At 44.9% G+C, this 24,942-nt stretch overlaps 1 protein-coding gene across 9 annotated transcripts in view; it reads right to left on the reverse strand.

The window, feature by feature from the left end:
* The window catches only part of LOC142365635 (ceramide transfer protein-like), a 135,949-nt gene that overhangs the window by 11,699 nt on the left and 99,308 nt on the right, over nt 1-24,942 (reverse strand). For 7 of the 9 annotated variants that reach the window (XM_075446628.1, XM_075446627.1, XM_075446626.1 and 4 more), the window contains 7 exons: nt 19,911-20,003; nt 18,397-18,483; nt 17,305-17,397; nt 8,676-8,750; nt 4,054-4,149; nt 3,340-3,472; nt 3,155-3,225 (listed from right to left, as the gene is read on the reverse strand). In XM_075446628.1, coding sequence (XP_075302743.1) covers nt 3,155-3,225; nt 3,340-3,472; nt 4,054-4,149; nt 8,676-8,750; nt 17,305-17,397; nt 18,397-18,483; nt 19,911-20,003 — 648 coding nt within the window. The remainder of the gene's footprint in view (nt 1-3,154; nt 3,226-3,339; nt 3,473-4,053; nt 4,150-8,675; nt 8,751-17,304; nt 17,398-18,396; nt 18,484-19,910; nt 20,004-24,942) is intronic. The other 2 variants (XM_075446629.1, XM_075446625.1) reach the window with 1 other exon arrangement.

Raw genomic sequence — 24,942 nt, forward strand, 5'->3', positions numbered from 1 at the left:
TGGGTCTGTGGGTAACTGCGCATTGTCCGAGTCATAGTAAACAAGATCCTGCATGGCTATTCCCTCAGATACTGGATACCTCTCTCCATATTGGTCCACTTGCCAGGATAACACACAACAGCCTCACTGGATGGGTACCTCTCCCTCACGCCTGACAAGAAGTCACCTCCAGAGGCTGAGGTCTTGTGCCTTTTTCCCAATTGCCTTGTCAATGCTCCCTTCCCTGGCCAGGGATCCCAGCTGCTTGGCTTCCCTGCCCTCTAATTCTAAGCTACTGGCCCTGTTATCCCAGCATGGAAGCAGCGAGATGACAATGTGCTCCCCTGGGTGGTGGGTGAAATCTTTCCGCATATCTCGCAACTCACTCAGGGAGAGGGACTGGGTGATGATCTCTGGCTCTGCCTCCTCCTCCTGCTCTTGTGATGGTCCTGGTTCACTGTCATCTGTTACGGGTTGAACTGATTTCTTTGCATATTTCTTTGTCTGTATAGGGGCAATTGATACAGGCACATGTTGGTTTCCTGGTTCAGCTGCGGTGCCTGTCGCCGAGGCTGGAGCAGCCGCCATGCCTGCCGCAGGGGCTGGGACAGCCGCAGGTGTTGGGGCAAAGGCAGCCGTGGCACCAGCTGGTGGGGGTGGGGCAGCCTTCGGGGCTAGAGCAGCTGCAGAGGGGGTTGTGGGGGCTGGGGCATTAGTGGTGCCTGTTGTTTTGTTTTCCCGTCCTTCCCCTTTAGAGCACTGAATGGTGTTGAACAGGGCTCGGCAGGTATGGGCCAGACACCAGCACATTGAAATAATTTGCATCTTCCTGAAATTCCCAGGGTGACAGCATGCTTTGTCCAAATATTTTACTATTTTGTCAGGATTCTGCACTTGTTCAGGGGTGAGTTTCAAAAACACCGGGGGTGCCCACTGTCCTAGATACTTGCCCATGCTATCCCACACACCCTGCCACTCAGAGCTATCCAGCCCCGGGACAGGTCTCTGGGTGATGTTTTTAACAAGTTGTTTAACCCTAAACAAGACCTGAAACCCATTCAGGAGACACAGCAATAGGAACATGCTGGCTTGAGCATCTCACGGATACTCGAAATTCTTAAAAGCTGTTATGACTAGCCTGAAGGAGAAAGGAAGGGTGAAAGAGTTGGGGAAAGTATCCCCTCTGGTTCTCCCCATAGAGTGGGTTCGATTATTAATAAATTCCAAGAGATAGCATCTGAGGTATGGAAATGACCACAGTGTTGCACACAAATACAAGCCTAATTTCATGCCCAGTGATGTTATCATATCATAAGTTGATATTACACAGTACAGCAAAATCATAATCCTGATCCTTTTCCCAGAGGTGATGAACAACACTGCAGGGAACATATACAGCAGGTAAGGGTTTACACACCACAGCCATGTGACCAAAGACAGCAACATTTTGACCAGCGACTATTTAACTAATACAATAAATGCGTGTAACAAATTCTAAGAAAGTTGTTTTAACACACTCTGCTCAGCCCTGCCGTTATCCCTGCCCCACGTTGGGCGCCAAAAAGACTGTTGTGGTTTTGGCCCCGGCTGGCAACAAAGGGCCACGTGGCCACTCTATCGCCCCTCCCCCTTCTGGGGTGGGGAGGAGAATGGAAAGAAAAGGCAAAGCTCATGGGTCGGGATAAGAGCAGTTTAACAGAACAGCAAAGGAAGCGAACAGTAACAACAATGATACTGATAAGAACAAGGGAATACACAGAGTAACTGTCTCTCACTGCCTGATGCCCAGCGCCCCCCCGAGCTGTGATTAACACCCCCCCCCTCAGCCAGCTCCCCCACTCTGAGAAAAGCATGATGTCACATGGTATCAACCCTATCCCAGCTGAACTCAGGACAGCAAATTAAGTACTTACTATCCTTAGATAATGGAAAAAAACAAACAAGGCAAAACAGGTCAGTCAAGTAAAATAGTTTTTTCAAGTTAGTAATTTCATGCAATTTTCAAAACTGAAACAGAACATAGGTGTTGTACAGATGTGTATCAGGTCATATGGTTACATTTCATTTTTAAAAGATTAAGGCAAAAGTTTAAGGCCTTTGAAAGGCAGGGAGCCAAGCTGTAATGAGTTTTTCAGTAGACAACCTGGAAGAGGCCTCTCCTGTTCTCTCAACCTTAGGTTTACATTTTAGTTAATACATGTAAGCTGCAAACTGAAGTAGTGGTGAAGTATAAATAGGTGCATCTACAGTTATTTATGTCTCCATAAACATGGAGAGAGAGAGAGAGAGCAAGAAATATTTATAACAAATATTATTTCAAGAAGTTACTACTTTAGTGCGGCAGATATGGTAAACTGGTATTATCTAAGAGAAAGTTTCAGAAGCAAAGTATCTGATAAAATAAAGTAAAACTATACAGAATCCATTTTCCTGACAGTCAATAGGGGAAAAATGTCTAGCTTTTACCATAACACAATACAGTTCACACAACTGCCTTATTAAATAATTGGAATCTGCTGTTACAGCAGTTTTAAGGTAACCACATTACTAGTAAAATTGTAAAAAAACCCATAGTTTTAATATTTGAGTATACTAATACTTGGAATCATGCAAGATTAAAGATGAATTTGTACACTTCATTCCCAATTTTTTTGAACCTGTTAGGTTACAGTTACTGGGTTATAAGTCAAATGAACATTTTAGTAAAGCTACATAAGAACTGGTTGGGGTGAAAAACCATAATGAAATTAAAAGAACAAATGTTGTACCAGCAGTTATACCACCTCATAATGCAAATACATATGCCAACTAATCGTGGTCAACAATAGCTTGCATTATTGCAAAAAAACATATGATACAATGGTATGGGTTTCTTCCTTGTAGTCAGTGTCAATTTATTGCTTCATTTTGCTTTAGATGACCCTTGCCTTGCTGACAGTGATATAATTAAGAGATTAAAAACAGTACTAATTTGTTATTACAAGCTCTATCAGACACATACAGACACATGCTATCAAGCCAAGTTTGAGAAACTGACAAAGTTGCAGTTTAATAGAGAACTTGTTCTGAACTGTTGCTTTGAATAGTATTTTAAGTTGTTAAGGCATTAAAATATTTCAGAATGGATTAGAACACATATGCTGCAGACTGTCTCACTAAGGTGAAGTGTTATTACCTTATGCATCTGGTAAATGATGATTGCATTATCAGCTAAATTTTCCACAACATGGAAATTTTCAATTGTTGCTAAAAGAGGGGGGGGGGGAAAAAAAAATCAGTAAACAAGCACAGATATTAGATCAATGTTATAAACAATATGCTTGCTGATAAACATGCAAAGATTAAGAACTGATTCCTTACTTTCCCAGTCATTACGAACATCGACATTCCAGAAGTAGTGGCAAACTTCATGCCCTGTTACCCCTTTAACAGCATGCGTTGCTTTCAAAGGATCTAAAACTATTCCATTCTCTTCTACCTCTCTTCTGTACACCTATGGCCAAATGCAAAGTAAGAAATGTAGAACAGAAATAATTGTCAAAACTGTTCATGTTTTAATTGTTTAAAGTTTCATCAGCTTTGATAAAAACTTACCTAGAAGACTAACACATGAATAATTTGCCATGTCAGTGTTCTCTGGTAACTACCAATGCAGACGTTCTTACATGGTACTTCACATTAAAATACCAATATTTTGAGAATCTCTACTCAAAAAATGATTAAGCTACCTTATTTATCACTATGCACAAGAATGCATAAAATCACAGTGGCAGTAACTTGCTACATTTTCATACATTGAATTTACACCCCATTTTGATACCAAGTTTTAAATAGGAGAAAATGAGAAAGGAATCTGCAAAGACAAAGGTATTGCAAGAGTTGCATAAGATTTCGCATGAATAAGTATATTAGAAGCTGCAGCTCTTGTGGACTCCAGTCCCAACTTAAATAATGCTATTCTCAGAGAAGTTTTAACAGCATAACTTGCTGAATGATAGTATTCAGAGAGGATAAAAATATCTGTCTTCACAGCATATCATCTTATATCAATTAAGCAAAAAAACAAATGCTTACCTTCATTTCTCCTTCTTCTACCACTATCTGCCAATTGGCATCTCCTCCTACATCTTGCAAGGAATACGTCATATGGTTTTGTACTATCTCTTCCACCTTTAAAGGAGAAAATACACATTTTTAAATCATTCCTTCCATCTTCTTGGGCAGGGGACTGTACAGTATTGGAAGCCACAAGTCAATACTTCAAATCCTGTGCAGGAGCTGAACTTGGACAACAGAGCTTTCTAGCAGAGGTTAAGAACAAGCAGACACTTCTGGCCTTCAGAAACAAAAGCCAAAATCTTGATTCAACTTCCAACTTCATTCTTTATGGGTACTTCCCTGTCCTTCCTTTGCACCTCTAAACTGTCAAAACTCACTATTTCTACATAAAACAGTTTTATTTCAGCATGTAGGAAATTACTTCAGGTATCTCCAAATCAAATTACAATGCATTGTAAGACTTGAAAGCCAATATCCACTGAAGAGCATTTAAAAAGCTGAACAAGGGGGGGGGGGGGGGGAAGACAGACAAGTTCTAAAAAAGTGAATGCATATCAAAAGTCATATTGAAACAGCAGTGAAGGAAAGTCATGAGCAAAGCATGCCTGTTCTGTTTCATTGGCATCTCTGCACAGTTGCTAACTAGAAAAACAGAACAGAAATGCTTACATTCCAAACAATTACGATGATGCAGAGACTCCACTATTACAAAATACTCATTTAAAAATTACTTAGCTAGACAGTTGCATGCTTTTCAAGCTATGTGAATACCTCTTTTTTTTTTTTTGTTCCAAATAATGTGCATGAAAATGGGTGGTGGGACAGGAAATGGATTTTTATTCTAAATCTACAGTCTTACTCTGTTTCTTTTGTGTTTGTCCCCCCCATTTCCAAATCCCACTCTCCCCCAAATAAAATTAGAGACAAAAATATAAAGTATCCATTGCTGTGTAATGTTTACAAGTGCTGGAAACAATTTAATAACTTTTTCCACCTAAATGGTAGGCGACTACTAAAACTCATCACAGCAAATAAGTCCATGTACTTGACACTATTTTCCTGAATTACTAGAAATTCTTTTTTTTTTAAAAGAAAAAGCACTGCAAGCAAAGGTTAGTCAATTGACCAACACACAGATCAGTGTAAGTATACAATCACAAGATTAATAGCCTGAACCTAGTTTTTTGCACAACTTAGAAAAATATTTTGCACAACTTAGAAAAATATTTTATATGCACACTAGGCTTCATAACCTATAAAACATAACTGAGCAAGTAGTACAAGTATAAAGCAAAATTAAAGAATACTTAATGACCCTTTCTGATATGATATAGAATTGAAAGATGTTATTTACTTTTAGTTTAAAGCAGTAAATTTGTTTGTACAACATACTCTTTGGGCAATAAACTTAAGACCAGGAAGAAAAAAAGTAATTGAACCAAGTCAAAATCCTCAAAGTACGACATAAAAATAAAATCCTTTCAATAGAAATTCTACTTTATCTTATTTTAACTATAGAATTCTCTACAGAAACACAAGTTATCAGTCCAGTTTTGGGGGTTTTCTTTGATTTTTTAATTTGCTTTTTTAGTTATAATGAACTATAAACACCCACAAGATTTGTGTTTCTGCTTTTACACAGGCCATCTTTTCCTGCCACTTACTAACTGGTTTCCTACAAAATATTCTTCTAATTATTTTTTTCAGTGACACAATGACAGTACAATCCAAACCAGGCAAGAATGTGGGCTATTTAAATATTCAGTTTACTAGCTCTAGGTCACACTTCTTTCAGAAAGGAATCCTTGCCATGCACCTAACCTTTACCTGCAACACCTTCAGGTCCTCACCTCTCTTCTTCCCTATCTCCTAATCTATTAAGGACAAAGCTGGCTTTTATATGTTTGTTTTGTATTTTGTTGCTTTTTGCTTTATGCTAAATGCAGAGGGAGGAGGGGAATAGCAAAGAAGAGAATGAGGCATCCCCAGGAGTGCAATCTTAAGTTTAAGGCCTTTGGAATCCTTCAGCATTTAGCCCCCTGACTTCCTCTGAAAACTTGAAAGGCATTTTTAGTTTGGTTCTCTCCCTCTTTCTCCTGATCAAGTTTCATTCCTGCTAATACAACATCTTACAGAGAGCTTCCCCTTAGGTTTTGGGGAAGGAGAGGTATCACCATTACAACTTTCAGAGGAGAGTGAATACTGTTTTTTGCTAACAAGCAATTACTTCTATTTGACCAAGTAATTGCAGTGCCTACAACTGCCTTGTGCACACTACCTGTCCAAACTGCGATCTACCTGCTGGTTGCTGTCTGTCAGCCTGCGCCTTTTTCAGGTACCACATTTAGGCACAGACTCAAGATTCACCACTTCTTTCCCACTGGGAAGGCCACACTATTACCTCTGGGTTCCTGGCAGACTACAGGAATGGTCTGCAAAAATACTTGCAACCTCTATCCCATGCAGCCTTGGCCTGAACATTAAGTGGGTAGTTTTTCACTGAAAAGGCCCTCAGAACAGCTCAATCTGTTTTAAAATCTGATAGTCTTTTAAAAGAGGAGAAAGAGATCTGAAAAACATCTGCAGCATTTCAAGCCCACAACCTTCCACTCAACTGACAGAGACAAATCAATGCCTTTCTGAAGGCACACTGAAGAACCAGCTCCCATCAGAATACACGTTTACATGTCTCAATCTTAAAAAAAAGGCTGCAAGTTTCTACTTGACCTTTTACTAATATCAAAATTCCCTTGGTATGAATGAAGTCTAGAAATAAGTCCCATTTATTCAGAATCAAGATATTAGCTTGCCTTTCCAAAAGCCAAATCCTCAGCCTGGGGACAGAGGCCAATTTCCTAATAATAAGGTCTACAGCAGGTTGTCACCAAAAGGTGTGCTGCTTTTCTCTTCATGCTCTCAGTTGTCTTTCACCTGCTTGTTCACTAGCAATGAAGCTCCAGAGCAGGTGGACTAACTTACTAATCTGGCAAATATTTGTTCTAGGGAAAATATGGGGGAACGAGGGGGCAGAGGGGAGTAGGTTTTTTGTAAGTTAGCAAGATCATCCTTTCTGCAGTGAGTCAGTTAACTTGAAACCACATCCTAAGACACTGGATAGTAGTTTCTATGTAGTATAATCCCTGCAGCTGCTGAAAAGAGCAACACCTTGACCCCATAATCCAGTCCATTTGACCCTGATCTTTAATGTCAATTTGCATTATTGCGATAATGACCTGGTCAACCTCAGATTTGTTTTTAAATGGTTAGGTTTTCAGCCACACTAGTGCTCTGATACTTAGGTTTACCATATGGATCCACAAATGTTATCACAGGCATAAGAGATGAAAATGAGAAGGTTCGCATCTTTTAGTGACTATGCATTTCCCTTACATTGAACTGGCCATGTACCCATAGCCTGACAGACAACCAATTCTATCTTTGGAATCAAACTTGCTTTCTATTACTTGATTTCCTCCCTCCTCCCAAACAAAACCAAACTCGAATTACTAACGTGACTACTGGAGTACCAGTAGATGAGCCTATCAGTGTTATGCAATATGACCTGCATACTTTTTCCCCTAGCGATAAGTTCAAATTCTAGAAATTAACTGACTACAATAGGTCAAGGCAAGTGTTGGGATTTCAGTCCAATAAGCAAGTCCTTAAGTTTTAGGGTTCTGCTCACAAAGCTGGTGGCAAGGTCTGCAGGTAGTATGATTCAAGGCTTTGTTAATCAAAAGAAAATCTATTCCTTCTGTTTGAAAAAGCAGGTTGTTTGCAGTGTTAGTTAATAATTTAAAAAACAAACAAACCAAACCCAAAACAACAGATCCCAAAAGGAAGCCCCATATTCACAATCATATATATGGGCCACAGCAGAAGGAAAGTAATGGCATGAATGCTACATCTGAACGAATTCTTTTTAGAGAATAAAGACCAAACACATGAACTCACTTACATAATTCAACTCTAAACTATGATCTTCAGAGCAAGAACCTAGAGTAATTTTGCAAATTACTGGGATATGTCACTATGATTACATTCACACATTCAGGATGTCAGACATTTTCTGAAGGATAATTGAATATATTAGAACTCTTCAGTAAAAATTCTCATACTCACAATCTCGTTCGTTAACAACATACTGTATGACCTTTGAGTAATAAAACTAGTTGTAGAGGTAAAAAATGATAATAGAGAACCTTAACATTTAGTATCTTAATGTTATTACAAGTGAAAAACAAATTTTAAGGACAAAATTAAACCGTTGATTTAAAAGCAAGTAGAACTATTCAATTTGAAGCAAAAACCATCTTCAGCCCACACAAAAGAGGTGTTATTTTATTACTTTTATTATAATCAGAAATGCAAAATTTTCAAGTTGTAGGCATTTTTATTAAAGCTACTGAAATCAATCCAACAGTTTAACAAGTTTTGGGCCTCTGCACAAGGGATATGCATGCAAGCAGAATGTAAAAAGACAACCATTTAGTATAGGAATAGAGTACTCCTTTTTTTGACTCAACATACTAGTTTAAAGCAAGCAGTGATTTATGTAACAAAAAACCCAGGTTCTAGAGAAGAGGATGAAACACAGCAAAGATATGCAACCCCCCCTCTTTACATTAATACGGTACCTGGGCGCTGAATCTGTGAACATCAGAGGCACTGACTAGATCAATGGAAGACATGGAGGAAGAGCGACTATAGGGCTACCAGAGACAGACAAAGAAAAAACCAGGTAATCAGAACAAAGGCACAACAGAGTATTCAGTACCAACTTGCAAGCACAAGATAATGAAGAAAAGGAAAACAAAAGCAGCATAAGCAGCAAGCACAGCGGTGAATGCTGATTTCATGCACCTATTATGTATTATGCTCCAAGTGTAGCCCTAAAAAGAGCACAGTGTTTCCAGTAACACTAAAAGAAAGTCAACTGATACTAATGCAAGGGACTGGATTTTTTAATTTTTGAGTTTTTCATTTTTTAAATCAATTAAATGAATTTTGGTGAAGGTATCGTAAAATCACTGAGGTTAAGAAAAAAACCTTGGCTAAGAAAAAAAGGAGGGTAATTGTCGTAGGTGATTCCCTTCTGAGGGGAACAGAAGGCCCGATCTGCCGACCGAACCCATCCCACAGGGAAGTCTGCTGCCTCCCTGGGGCCCGGGTTAGGGATGTTGCGAAGAAACTCCATGGTCTGGTGCGGCCTTCTGATTATTACCCCCTCTTGGTAATGCAGGTTGGCGGGGATGAGATAGCAGAGAGAAGTGCCAAGGCCATCAAAAGGGACTTCAGGGCACTGGGGCAACTGGTTGAGGGATCAGGGGCGCAGGTGGTGTTTTCCTCCATCCCATCAGTGGCAGGGAACAGCACTGAAAGAGGCAGGAAAACTCACCTGGTTAACAGGTGGCTCAGGGACTGGTGCCATCAGTCAAATTTTGGCTTCTTTGATCACAAGGAGGTGTACACAGCACCAGGCCTGATGGCGACAGGCGGATCGCAGCTATCTCAAAGGGGAAAAAGGATTCTTGGCCACGAGCTGGCTGGGCTCAATGAGAGGGCTTTAAACTGGATTCGAAGGGGGAAGGGGACATCGCCCAGCTGACTAGGGACGAGCCCAGGCTTGGCGTGCCAGGGTCAGGGGTGAGACTGACAGCCAAGCTCAAGTGTGTCTATACCAACGCACGTAGCATGGGCAACAAACAGAAGGAGCTGGAAGCCATTATACAGCAGGACAGCTACGACTTGGTCGCCATCACAGAAACGTGGTGGGACAACTCGCATGACTGGCATGCTGTCATGGATGGCTACAGACTCTTTAGGAAAGACAGGCCAACAAGGAGAGGTGGGGGAGTTGCTCTATATGTGAGGGAGCAACTGGAAGGCATTGAGCTTGGCCTGGGGACAAATGAGGAACGAGTTGAGAGCTTGTGGGTTAGAATTAAGGGACAGGCTCACATGGGTGATGTTATTGTGGATGTGTACTACAGGCCACCTGACCAGGAGGAGGAAGTTGATGAGGCCTTCTACAGGCAGCTACAAGCAGCCTCACAATCACAGGCCCTAGTTCTCATGGGGGACTGCAACCACCCTGACATCAGCTGGGAAGACCATACAGCTAGGCAGGCGCAATCCAGGAGGTTCCTACATAGCATCGATGATAACTTTCTGATGCAAGTGGTGGAGGAACCAACAAGGATAGGCGCTCTGCTGGACCTTGTACTAACAAACAAGGAGGAACTGGTGGAGAATGTGAAGGTTGGAGGTAGACTCGGCTGCAGTGACCATGAAATGGTCGAGTTCAGGATCCCGCGTGGAGGAAGCAGGGCGATAAGTAGGATCAAAACCTTGGAACTCAGGAGGGCTAACTTTGGCCTCTTGAAGGAGCTACTTGGAGGAATCCCGTGGGCCAGGGGGCTCGAAGGCAGGGGGGTCCAAGAGTGCTGGTCGCTCTTTAAACATCACTTCCTCCATGCTCAGGAGCAATGCATCCCCCTGAGAAAGAAATCGAGCAAAGGAGGCAGGAGACCTGCATGGTTGTACAAGGAGCTTCTAGGAAAGATCAGGTGGAAGAGAAAGGTCTGTGGAATGTGGAAAGAGGGACAGGCCACTTGGGAAGAGTACAGGAATGTGGTCAGAGCGTGCAGGGATGCGACGAGGAAGGCCAAAGCCCACCTGGAACTGAAGCTGGCAAGGGATGTCAAAAACAACAAGAAGGGCTTCTTCAACTACATCAGCAGCAAAAGGAAGGCTAGGGACAATGTAGGGCCGCTGCTGAATGAGGCGGGTGTCCTGGTTATGGAGGATGCAAAGAAGGCAGAGCTACTGAATGCATGAAATTAGGCTTGTATTTGCATGCGGCACTGCGGTCATTTCCGTACCTCGGATCCTATGTCTTAGAATTTGTTAATAATTGTTTTGGTTTCGGCTGCCGCCGGCAACAAAAGCGCCATGCGGCCGCCCCTCCCCCTGCCGCGGTGTGAAGGAGAATGAAAAGAAAGAGGTAGAAACTGGTGGGTTGGGATAAGGGCAGTTTAAAAGAACAGCAAACAGAGGGAACAGTAACAACAGTGATACAGATAAGGAGAAAATACGACACACGCTCGCACAACAGACCCTCTCTCCCGGACAGGACCGGCGCCACGCAATCCCGAGCCGCGAGTGAGTTTCCGCCGCGCCGCCCCCCCAACCGGAACCCAGCGTGACATCACATGGTATGGAATACCGGGCTCTGTCTGGCCAGGTGGGGTCAGCCCCCACCCCCCGGCTGTGCCCCTTCCTGGAGTCCGGTGAAAATTAACCCTGTCCTGGCCGAACCAAAGACAATAATCAAACCCAATCTGTGGGGAAAACCGGAGAGGATACCTTCCCCCACTCTTTTGCACCCCCTCTCTCCTTCAGGCTGGTCCTAACAGCTTTTGAGAATTTCGAGTACCCATGGGATGCTCAGGCCACCTCGCTTCTATTGTTCTGCCTCCTGAATGGGTTTCAGGTTTTGTTTAGGATTAAACAAGTAATTAAGAACATCATGGAGAGACGTGCCCTGGGACTGGATAGCTGTGAGTGGCTGGGTGTGTGGGACAGCATGGGCAGGTGTCTAGGGCAGTGGGCACCCCCGGTGTCTTTGAAACTCACCCCTGAGGAAGTACAAAATCCGGGCAAAATAGTAAAATATCTGCAAAAAGTGTGCTGCCACCCTGGGAACTCCAGAGAGACACAAATCACCGCAATGTGCTGCAGTCTGGCCCATGCCTACTGAGTCCTGTTCAACCTGATTCAGTGCTCTAAAGGAGAAAGGGGGGGAAGCAAAGCGGCAGGCACTGCGACTGGCGCTGCCCCCCAGCCGGCCCTGCAGCCCCTTCAGGCCAGCAGGCAGTCAGAGCCCCCCCGACTGGCACCACCACTGCCGCTGCCACAGCTGCAGGGCCTGCCTTGGTTTCCCCGATGGGCACGGCAGCTGCTCCAGCCCCAGCTCCAGCGGCAGGCATCACAGATGAGCCCAATGACCAACCTGTGCAGGTAGCAGTCGCCCCTGTAAAACTAAAGAAAGATGCAAAGAGAGCAGATCACTCCAGGAGGGATGACAGTGAGCCAGGATCATAGCGGGAGGGAGAGACAGAGATCATCACCTGGTCCCTGTCCCTGGGCGAGCTGCGAGACATGCGGAAAGATTTCAGCCGCCACCCAGGCGAGCACATTGTCACCTGGCATCTGCGGTGCTGGGATAACGGGGCCAGCAGCTTCGAATTAGAGGGCAAGGAAGCCAAGCAGCTGGGATCCCTGGCCAGGGAAGGAGGCATTGACAAGGCCATTAGGAAAAAGGAACAAGTCCTCAGCCTCTGGAGGAGACTTCTGTCAGGCGTGAGGGAGAGGTACCCCTTCAGTGACGATTTTGTATGCTGTCCTGGCAAGTGGACCAATATGGAAAGGGGTATTAAGTACTTGAGGGAATTAGCTGTGCGGGAGCTGGTTTACTATGAACCAGATGATGAGCAGGTACCCACAGACCCAGATGAAGTCCAGTGCACACGATCAATGTGGAGGAAGTTTGTGCGGAGCGCATCATCCTCATATGCCAACTCACTGGCAGTAGTAAACTGGAAAGGTAAAGAGGCACCAACAGTGGATGAGGTGGCTGTCAGACTCCGCCAATACGAGGAAAGTCTCTCTTCCTCCCTTGTCTCCGCTGTGGAGAAACTGGCCCGGGAGGTGTGGCAAATCAAAGAGAATATGTCCTACCCCCCACCTGTACGGGCCAGCATCTCAGCTATTAGGAGCAAGCGTTTCTCTGCTCAGGAGAGAGGATGCAGAGGGTAGACACCACGGGGCACCCTGTGGTTCTACCTGCGTGACCACGGAGAGGACATGAGGAAGTGGGATGGAAAACCCACCTCAAGTCTAGAGGCACGAGTGCGTGAGTTGGGAGGTAAAACAATCACAAAAGGGGATTCTGTTAGGAAAAATGCCACTCCAGTTTCCAGCAGCCAGCTCTCCAGACCAGGTAGACAGTTTGATCTTGATTCTGATCCTGTGGAAGGGACCTCCAAGTCATTTTTACAGCAGGTGAGCAGCAAATTCTCTGACCAGGATTAGAGGGGCCCTGCCTCCAGCCAGGTGGAGGAAAGGGACAACTGCATTTATTCGTCGGTGTGGATTCGGTGGCCTGGCACATCAGATCCACAAGAGTATAAAGCTCTAGTGGACACTGGTGCACAGTGTACTTTAATGCCATCAGATTACAAAGGGTCAGAGTCCATTTGTATTTCGCGAGTGACAGGGGGGTCCCAAGAGCTGAGTGTATTGGAAGCTGAAGTGAGCCTCACTGGGAAGGAGTGGCAGAAGCACCCCATTGTAACAGGCCCCGAGGCTCCGTGCATCCTTGGTATAGACTATCTTAGGAGAGGGTATTTCAAGGACCCAAAGGGGTATTGGTGGGCTTTTGGCATAGCTGCTGTGGAGACGGAAGAAATTAAACAGCTGTCCATTTTGCCTGGTCTCTCGGAGGATCCTTCCGTTGTGGGGTTGCTGAGGGTTGAAGAACAACAGGTGCCAATCGTGACCACAACGGTGCACTGGCGACAATATCGCACTAACCGAGACTCCCTTCTCCCCATTCATCAGCTGATCCGCCAGCTGGAGAGTCAAGGAGTGATCAGCAAAACTCACTCACCCTTTAATAGTCCCATACGGCCAGTGAGAAAATCTACTGGAGAGTGGAGACTGACAGTAGACTACCATGGCCTGAATGAAGTCACACCACCGCTGAGTGGTGCCGTGCCAGACATGCTAGAACTTCAATATCAGCTGGAGTCAAAGGCAGCCAAGTAGTATGCTACAATTGACATTGCTACTGCATTCTTCTCCATCCCTTTGGCAGCAGAGTGCAGGCCACAGTTTGCTTTCACCTGGAGGGGCATCCAGTACACCTGGAATCGACTGCCCCAGGGGTGGAAACACAGTCCCACCATTTCCATGGACTGATCCAGACTGCACTGGAAAAGGGTGAAGCTCCAGAACATCTGCAGTACATCGATGACATCATTGTATGGGGTGACACAGCGGAGGAAGTTTTTGAGAAAGGGGAGAAAATAGTTCAGATCCTTCTGAAAGCCTGTTTCGCCATGAAGTGAAGGGACCTGCTCAAGAGATCCAGTTTTTGGGAATAAAATGGCAGGATGGGCGCCGCCAAATCCCAATGGATGTCATCAACAAAATAGCAGCTATGTCTCCACCAACCAGCAAAAAGGAAGCACAGGCCTTCTTAGGTGTTGTGGGTTTTTGGAGGATGCACTTCCCAAATTACAGCCAGATTGTAAGCCCTCTGTACCATGCGACCTGGAAGAACGATTTTGAATGGGGCCCTGAGCAACGACAGGCATTTGAACAAATTAAACGGGAGATAGTTCATGCCGTAGCCCTTGGTCCAGTCCGGTCAGGGCAAGATGTTAAAAATGTGCTCTACACCGCAGCCGGGGAGAATGGCCCAACCTGGAGTCTCTGGCAGAAAGCACCAGGGGAGACTCGAGGTCGACCCCTGGGGTTCTGGAGCCGGGGATACAAAGGATCCGAGGCCCGCTATAGTCCCACTGAAAAAGAGATTCTGGCAGCATATGAAGGCATTTGAGCTGCTTCAGAAGTGGTTGGCACTGAAGCACAGCTCCTCCTAGCACCACGATTGCCGGTCCTGGGCTGGATGTTCAAAGAGAGGGTCCCCTCTATGCATCATGCCACTGATGCTACGTGGAGTAAGTGGGTCGCGCTGATCACCCATCGTGCCCGAATGGGAAACCCCAGTCACCCAGGAATCCTGGAGGTAATCATGGACTGGCCAGAAGGCAAAGATTTTGGAGCATCGCCAGAGGAGGAGGTGACACGTGCTGAAGAGGCCCCACTGTATAACCAGCTGCCAGAAGAGAAGAAACAGTATGCCCTGTTCACGGATGGGTCCTGTCGCATTGTGGGGAAGCAGCGGAGGTGGAAGGCTGCTGTATGGAGCCCTACATGACAAGTCGCGGAAACTGCTGAGGGAGAAGGTGAGTCCAGCCAGTTTGCAGAGGTGAAAGCCATCCAGCTGGCTTTAGACATTGCCAGTCGAGAGAAGTGGCCAGTGCTCTATCTTGACACCGACTCCTGGATGGTGGCCAATGCCTTGTGGGGGTGGCTGCAGCAATGGAAGAAGAACAACTGGCAGCGCAGAGGCAAACCTATCTGGGTTGCCCCATTGTGGCAAGATATTGCTGCCCGGCTGGAGCAGTTGGTTGTAAAAGTCTGTCACTTGGACGCCCACATCCCTAAGAGTCAGGCCACTAGGAACATCAAAACAACCACCAGGTGGATCAGGCTGCCAAGACTGAAGCGGCTCAGGTGTATCTGGACTGGCAACATAAGGGTGAACTCTTTATAGCTCGGTGGGCCCGTAACACCTCAGGCCACCAAGGAAGAGATGCAACATATCGATGGGCTCGTGACCGAGGGGTGGACTTGACCATGGACACTATTGCACAGGTTATCCATGAATGTGAAGCATGCGCTGCAATCAAGCAAGCCAAGCGGGTAAAGCCTCAGTGGTATGGAGGACGATGGCTAAAATATAAATATGGGGAGGCTTGGCAGATTGACTATATCACACTGCCACAAACCCGCCAAGGCAAGCGCTATGTACTCACAATGGTGGAGGCCACCACCGGATGGCTGGAAACCTACCCTGTGCCCCATGCCACTGCCTGGAATACCATCCTGGGCCTGGAAAAACCCACCCTGTGGCCACATGGCACTCCCGAAAGAATTGAGTCGGACAACGGGACTCACTTTCACAACAGCCTCATAGACACCTGGGCCAAAGAACACGGTATCGAATGCGTGTATCACATCCCCTACCATGCACCAGCCTCTGGAAAGATCGAACGGTACAATGGGCTGATAAAAACCACTTTGAGGGCAATGGGGGGTGGGACTTTCAAAAACTGGGATACTCATTTAGCAAAGGCCACCTGGTTGGTTAACACCAGAGGATCCACCAACCGGGCTGGTCCTGCCCAGTCAAAACCTCAGCGCCCCATAGACGGGGATAAAGTCCCCGTAGTGCACATGCGGAACATGTTAGGGAAGACAGTCTGGGTTAGTCCTGCCTCGGGCAAAGGCAAGCCCATCCACGGGATTACTTTTGCTCAAGGACCTGGGTGTACCTGGTTGGTAATGCGAAAGGATGGGGAAGTCTGATGTGTACCTCATGGGGATTTGATTTTGGGGAAAATAGTCTATAAATAAATAAATTGTATAAAGTTAGTTGTTAAAGTAACCCTTGTCACTGTCTGTTATCACTGTTATAATTGTTATGTGTTGTACCAGTAGTAGCATAGTAAGAATCGTCCAGATTAAAGAAGGATGGACTTTTTGATGAAACCTAGCAGAGCACAGCGATGATGGGACTGGACCTGGTTTTCAACAACTGGCACCCAGCAACTTCATCAAGATCAACATCTCCTGCAGACTGTGGGCACAGGCCGCACCAGATACATCAGCCATGAGCTCCGGATGCAGCAAGCGACCGCCCATCACCACACATCACCTCTCCTGCCACGGAAGACCATTACGACAGATGGAGCCCGAAGTCATGGATTAAATGAACTCAATGGACACTTTAGAGTGATGATCCATAGACTAAGAGAATGATATCTGGAGACAGGAGAAGTGGTGGTGATCAACTGGACAATGAGGGACCTGGGCATGACGTAGATGGTATGGAATAAGGGGTGGATAATTTCCTGGGTTTGGCCAGGACAGGGTTAATTTTCACCGGACTGCAGGACGGGGCACAGCCAGGCGGGCTGACCCAACCTGGCCAAACAGAGCCGGGTATTCCATACCATGTGCCATCATGCTGGGTTCCGTTTGGGGGGAGGTGGGCGGCGGAAACTCACTCGCGGCTGGGGAGCGCGCGGCGGTGGTGCGGGGGAACGGCTCTCTGGGTTGTGCAGTTTGTGTTCTGTGTTCCCCTTATCTGTATCGTTGTTGTTCCTGTTCCCTTTGTTTGCTGTTCTGTTAAACTGCCCTTATCCCGACCCACCAGTTTCTGCCTGTTTCTTTCCATTCTCCTCCGCGGCCTCGCGGGGGGAGGGGCGGCCACGTGGCTCTTTTGTTGCCGGCCGCAGCGAAATCATAACAACTAATTAATAAATAGTCAATTTTACCTATCCATATAAAATATTATATAGAAATATAGGTCAGCCCATTATTCAGAGGAGATCATGAAAAATTTCTTACCTTTTGGACAAATCTATGAGTCCCCACAGCAGAATATGCATCTCCAGAAGGTAAGGATGTTGGCCAGTGTAATCTGACCTTTTCACTTTGGGACTGAAACAAAATAGGTTTAATTATCAGTAGTCAGCTGCTATTGGGTGGACTATGAAACAGAGTGAGGCATCCTCAATCTGTATAGTGGCTACAACAACTAACGCTGTCCATGACAGACATGAAGTTGTCATCCTGCTGGAGTTCTGAGGAAGTGAATGGGCCTGGAGACTGAATTACCCGTTCATCTATACTTGAAGGTGTATTTCCAGGTTAAGCAAAATAGATTGGCAGCATTAAGGATGTTGCATCTGTGTAGCGGTACAACAGTCACTCAAAACTTTTACTTTCTGCTAAGAGACCCCAACATAGATAAACTCTGTTTATCTGTTCACTAAAGTCTTATAATTCTTAACTAAGTAATTGTATTCACTATATTCAGAAGCCTAAAACCTTTTAAGACAAAGGAGGCACCACTTTTGTTATTCACTCTCATTTTATACACTACTATATGTTCTCATATTCTATATATTTCATCACATGCATCTTATCCCTTTTTGATCCTTGTCACTGAAGTCTATTCAAGAAATGATTTAGAGAAATTGCCAGAGCCTACACAATTTTTTAATAAAAACAAACACCAACAGAACTATGTCTTTCTTATTTCACATACTGCTACAGTCAAAAGAAACTTCAGAGCCATAATTAATTAGGTTTTGAAAAATAGCTGCAGTATTTGATATTCTTATTTGCACAGGGCATCAGTTACATATAAAGATATGTTTTATACAGGACTAATACACTTATTTAGGAATTAGAAACCAGAGACATTCAATTAGATTAACACTTATACTATCCTTTTCTATGCAAGCTGTGAAGTAACTTTCTCAAAATTAGTGTTAAGCAATGATATTTAACTGTACAAATATTAAGTAGTGAATTCCACTTATAAGTGTCAGTATAAAATATCTAGAGTTTCAGGAGATGTACACCAGGACTGAGCAAGTCACAGAAGTCTTCCATGAAGTGTCCACCATTAACACATTTTTCATGTATCAATACCTGTTCTTCCATTTTATCCTGTCTATCGAGAGCAGCTTCAACAGCATCAAAGAATTCTTCTTCATTAATCAGACTATTAGGACCCTCCTAGAGCATAAGAAACAAAACTAGTTCAAAATTTTGGAGACACGAGAGCTCCACTTAAGTTTAATATTAGAAATAGATATTTATATATTATGCATATAACTGACAGAAAGAAATTTCTTCCATAGACCTCAAATATTTTCACCAATATTCTTAGATTACAATTCATCTGAAAACCCTACTTGTTAAAGTTACTTATTTCCTTTAACTACAATTTAGGGGTAGTTCTATAAACAAGCAAAAACACCAGGAAACTGAAGACTATAACAGTGTCAATATAACTTCTCTTTAAAATGTTTACTGTGTGTCAATAAACATATTAACATAATTGTGTATGTAGTTAGACTCCTTTCAGTGCCTTAGGGTGGATTTCGGATATGGACTCAAAGCACAACAAGACAAGACAAAATCCTGGGGATCGCTATTGAAAATTCTTGGAAAGAACAGTTTAACAATAAACAGCAGGTAGAGTTGAGTCAACTATTAAAAACTTGTGTCCACTAAGTAAAATGGTAATTTAAGAAAACTAGGTTTACTGCTTTTATTGTACTGTAAAACAAACTGGTCCAGCAAATTTCAAAAATCTACTTTACAACAGGGATATCTGGGAGAAGCAGCTGGGTTCATAAGCAGGTAGACAAAGTCTAACTTCTTATCCATCTTTCTCTTTTACAGTGCCTCAGTCACAACGGAGAACCTAAGCTCAAGTATCTTTTAAATATCCCAACATATTAGTACCATTTCTCAGGCTATGATTTGTAAGCAGAAACCTGCTTGATTAACATAAATGAAAGGGTCAAGTTCCTAAAAATTATGCAAACTGCATTATAGGTGCATTAGCTTACATTATTTTCCAGAAGGCAGTTTAAGAGCCTTAGAATTTGACTGAATGACCAAATTGAGGAGGAAGCTGCTAAAATGTGCAATTTAACAGATGAAGCAGAACCTAAAATCACTGAATTTATCAACACATTTCAAGTGGTGGTGACAAAGTTAAAAATCAATTCAAGTTAAACTTCAGATTCTAGGACTGCCTCTGCAGTCAAGGTTTTCATATTTGCATTACATATCTATACAGATGACATTAAAAAGTAAGAGTACAAAACTTGCATATGAGCAGTATCAAACACTCAAGAAAAATAATTAAAAAGTCAGCAGAAATATCTGTAAGCAAAATGCTTCAGACAAAAGCAAAATAAGGAAACCTGAGGTGAAGATAGACTTCTGTTCTCAAAAAATTAAGGATTTAGATTCTTTGTTCAGTTTCAGTTTCCAAAGCAGAAAAAGTGGCATGAACACTCTTGCACAGCGAAAGACCTTGATTTACACATACACACACACTCTCTCTCTCTCTCTCACTCTCCTTTGAAAAACAAACCAATCTTTAAAAGACTTAGCATTTTTAAAAATTTCAAAAGCAGAATTTGTACCTCGTAGTCTGGCCCTCCAAAGTGAGACTTTTTCTTCAGTTCTGTCACAGCATTTTTATATGCTTCTTCAATTCTTCTCCTTTTCTCTGTCTCCTGTAAAATTACATGATCATTTGATGCAGCAAGAATGAATTGGCTGACAATGGCCAGCATGCCAATAAATGGAATGACCAGTATAGGGTTTTTTCCCAAGTAACAATTGCAAAGCTGCTGATTTTATGATTTTATTTGAACGCATGCATTATATGTGCCCATATATATAATACAAAGCTTGGGGAGCTAGCTACCTTGAGCATACCTTCTTTAAGTCATGTGGAAGAAACCAGATCAGCAAGCAAAATACGGTATCTAGTTTAAACATAGCTATTCGTGGTTTGTTGAGGGTCAGACTTGGTATCTGACAGTTTATATAAACTCCTTGACACAGATGCTTGGTCAGTGATAATAAAGGGTGAAATGTAAGACTGGTAGACAGCTAACTTGTTGAATGGGGTGAGATACTAGTGAATCACAGCATGTAAGCTTGTATCTATAACTAGCTGGCATAGGATCCACGTGAATAATTTTGTGAACTCCATGCAGAGACTAAAACAACATTATTCTCCCATAATAGGTGTGCGACTGTACCAGAGCCACTAATGATGTCTATGTCATTGTATATTTTGAATAAAGAAGTAGTAATGCTGGAATCACATTAAGCCTAGTATTTCCTCTGTAATTTTTACATACTGCCAGATGTTCCCAGAGAAAAAGCTATAAACACTTCTGAAATTCTTGCAGAATTCAGCTTTTGTACATAAGATGTTTCTCTGTTCCCTTTCGGCAACTGGACACCACACACTACGTCTTGCAGATATAATTATTCAGCAACCCAATTTGAACTTTAATGATTCAGTGGAAAACCTTTAACAACACTGAAAGGCTGTGTTTACCAACTGGGAATTTGGTGGTAACGTTCACTCTGGAACACATAATTTCCAGTTTCCAAAGAAAAATTTGAAAAATAAAGTGACAGTTTTGATGCAAAACAAAGTAGTATAGTTTTCCACAGAAAAATTCTTAGGTAAAAAGCAACACTTAGATGAAGACAGCATTGCCTTTATCTGTGAATGTAGGCTTTTCCCTTCCTGAGAATATCACAAACAGGCGATAACTGCTAACACTCATGTTTCACAAAAGTTTACCTATTTTGAAAGTAACTGGAGAGTCCTGAAGATGCATAAAGCATGACTTGAATGTTAATTTATTTAAAAAACAGGGTTTCTAGAGAAAGATACTCACTTCATAACACTGTACTCAAGTCAAATTGTAGTCAGCTCTGGATTCAACAAGTTCTGATGAACTTGAGCTTTTTAATATTAGAAATATTTTAGGACAGCTATAATTTTGAAATATATTTGCTCCAGGTTCAGCAGACATAAATATCTCTTGAATCTTTAGGCTAAACTGGCCCTCTACAAGATGGAGGCTGTATAGTTTTGTGAATTAGCAGGACTCTCACTAACCACATTCGTGTTTTGCTGTCAATAAAATGTGGTTCTGAAGCTAGTGGAGTGAGGAGGCTGGAGAGGGAAGGAGAGCAAGCTGAATTACAATGGTACTTACACTACTTGTAAAACAGTCATTGCTTTTAGCCACTGACAAAGATCCTGTTCTTCCTGTGACAAACCTGCACAGCACGGAGCCTGTGGAGTGAATCTGCTAATATACAAAGGACAAACTTGACACTACACCTTTCAGTTCTTCTAGCTGGTCTTTTACAGGCACTGGACAGACTTACAAGAGCTATAAAACCCTCCCAGCCAGAACAAACATAAACGGCTGCCCAATTTAATATAATTTCCCCCTCTAATCTCTCAGAGAAGATATTCTGATTTTAATCATCTCCCAATATTTACTTCCTTTTCAGAGCAGCATAAGCATCTATCCAAGAAAACCAAGACTACAGAGATCAACATCATTCTCCTCCTACATCTATTTATCAGATGACAGAGCAATGTTTTTTTTTGCTCAGGCCCATAGTTATAGAAGAGACTTTTACAGAGCCATGTTTAGCCACTAAACAACAAGGTAAAAAAACACAAAAAACAAAAGAAGCCCTACAACTGAAGTGGAATAAATAGTGTTAGCAAAGGTCTGAATACAGTTGACTGCTGTCTTTAAATTCTTGTGCAGGGTGTAGATATGGCGAGCGACCAGGAGCGCGGGCGAACAGAGCCGGCAAACAGAGGCGGCGCAGCAGCCCGGGAGCGGCGCAGCAGTTTGCGCGGGCAGGGCGAGCGGGGAAGGCGACTGGCAGGGTACAAGCCGCCCCTTCTGGCAACTCAAGTAGTGGGCATCGCTCTTCCAGGAGATATTCTAGCCATGGTTTCCACCCGTGGTAAAGGTGTTGCTCGAAGGAGTGTGGGGACCCAGACGGAGGCCCCACGCAAGAACGCGGGTGTCCAGGTCTCTGGCTGCAGGGAGTGCCTGAGCCTGGCGCTCGTACCGGAGGACAGCAGAGACAACGGCTGTGTTCGGTGCGAGCAGGTGAATGACCTGCTCAGCCTGGTGGCAGAACTGAAGGAGGAAGTGGAGAGGCTGAGGAGCATCCGGGAGTGTGAGAGGGAGATCGACTGGTGGAGCCGCACCCTGCCCTCCCTGAGGCAGCGGCAGCAGGAGGCGGCTCCACAGAAAGCAGAGAACCCCCATCCCTCTTGCCACCGAGCAGAAAGAGGGGGCCTAAGAGATGGGGGGGAATGGAAACAGGTCCCTGCTCGGGGGGGCAAGCGAATTTCCCCCCGGCCTCCCTCACCTGCTCAGTTGCCCTTAAGCAACAGGTATGGAGCTCTGGAATGTGAGGGACTGGCCACAGAGGATGTGGGTGAAGGTGAGGCTCCATCCAGGGGGTTGCCTAGAACGAGTCAGACAGCCCTACGTATTACAACTGCCTCAACTAAGAAAAAAAGGAGGGTCATTGTCATAGGCGATTCCCTTCTGAGGGGAACTGAGGGCCCGATCTGCCGACCGGACCCATCCCACAGGGAAGTCTGCTGCCTCCCTGGGGCCCGGGTTAGGGATGTTGCGAAGAAACTCCCTGGTCTGGTGCGGCCTTCTGATTACTACCCCCTCTTGGTAATGCAGGTTGGCGGGGACGAGGTAGCAGAAAGAAGTCCCAAGGCCATCAAAAGGGACTTCAGGGCACTAGGGCGACTGGTTGCGGGATCAGGGGCGCAGGTGGTGTTTTCCTCCATCCCATCAGTGGCAGGGGACAGCACTGAAAGGGGCAGGAAAACTCACCTGGTTAACAGGTGGCTCAGGGACTGGTGCCATCGGTCAAATTTTGGCTTTTTTGATCATGGGGAGGTATACACAGCACCGGGCCTGCTGGCAACAAGTGGAGCTCAGCTATCACAAAGGGGGAAAAGAATTCTTGGCCACGAGCTGGCGGGGCTCATTGAGAGGGCTTTAAACTAGGTTCGAAGGGGGAAGGGGATATTGCCCAGCTCACTAGGGATGAGCCCAGGCTTGGAGTGCCAAGGCCAGGGGTGAGATTGACAGCCCAGCTCAAGTGTGTTTACACCAATGCACGTAGTATGGCCAATAAACAGGAGGAGCTGGAAGCCATTATACAGCAGGACGGCTACGACTTGGTCGCCATCACAGAAACGTGGTGGGACAACTCGCATGACTGGCATGCTGTCATAGATGGCTACAGACTCTTTAGGAAAGACAGGTCAACAAGGAGAGGTGGGGGAGTTGCTCTATATGTGAGGGAGCAACTGGAATGCATTGAGCTTGGCCTGGGGGCAAGTGAAGAAGGAGTTGAAAGCTTGTGGGTTAGAATTAAGGGACAGGCTCACACGGGTGACATTACGGTGGGTGTATACTACAGGCCACCCGACCAGGAGGAGGAGGTTGATGAAGCCTTCTACAGGCAGCTGCAAGCAGCCTCACAGTCACAGGCTCTGGTTCTCATGGGGGACTTCAACCACCCTGACATCAGCTGGGAGGACCATACAGCTAGGCAGGCGCAATCCAGGAGGTTCCTACAGAGCATCGATGATAACTTTCTGATGCAAGTGGTGGAGGAACCAACAAGGAAAGGCGCGCTGCTGGACCTCGTGTTAACAAACAAGGAGGGACTGGTGGAGGACGTGAAGGTTGGAGGTAGACTCGGCTGCAGTGACCATGAAATGGTCGAGTTCAGGATCCTGCGTGGAGGAAGCAGGGCGATAAGCAGGATCAAAACCCTGGACCTCAGGAGGGCTGACTTTGCCCTCTTCAAGGAGCTACTGGGAAGAATCCCGTGGGCCAGGGCTCTCGAAGGCAGAGGGATCCATGAGTGCTGGTCGCTCTTTAAACAACACTTCTTCCATGCACAGGAGCAATGCATCCCCCTGAGAAAGAAATTTAGCAAAGGAGGCAGGAGACCTGCATGGTTAAACAAGGAGCTTCTAGCGGAGATCAGGCAGAAGAGAAAGGTCCATGGAATGTGGAAAGAGGGACAGGCCACTTGGGAAGAGTACAGAAACGTAGTGAGAGCATGCAGGGATGCGACGAGGAAGGCCAAAGCCCACCTGGAATTGAAGCTGGCAAGGGATGTCAAAAACAACAAGAAGGGCTTCTTCAACTACATCAGCAGCAAAAGGAAGGCTAGGGACAACGTGGGGCCGCTGCTGAATGAGGCGGGTGTCCTGGTGACGGAGGATGCGGAGAAGGCAGAGCTAATGAATGCCTTCTTTGCTTCAGTCTTCAGTGCTAAGACTGGCCCTCAGGAATCCCAGGCCCGGGAGGTAAGAGAAGAAGCCTACAGAGAGGACGACTTTCCCTTGGTCGAGGAGGACTGTGTGAGGGATCGCTTAAGCGATCTGGATGTCCACAAATCCATGGGCCCCGATGGAATGCACCCACGAGTGCTGAGGGAGCTGGCGGATGTCATTGCTGAGCCACTCTCCATCATCTTTGAGAGGTCCTGGAGGACTGGAGAGGTGCCCGAGGACTGGAGAAAGGCCAATGTCACTCCAATCTTCAAAAAGGGCAAGAAGGAGGA

The sequence above is a fragment of the Opisthocomus hoazin genome, chromosome W (genome assembly GCF_030867145.1).
Source record: "Opisthocomus hoazin isolate bOpiHoa1 chromosome W, bOpiHoa1.hap1, whole genome shotgun sequence".
Lineage (NCBI taxonomy): Eukaryota > Metazoa > Chordata > Aves > Opisthocomiformes > Opisthocomidae > Opisthocomus > Opisthocomus hoazin.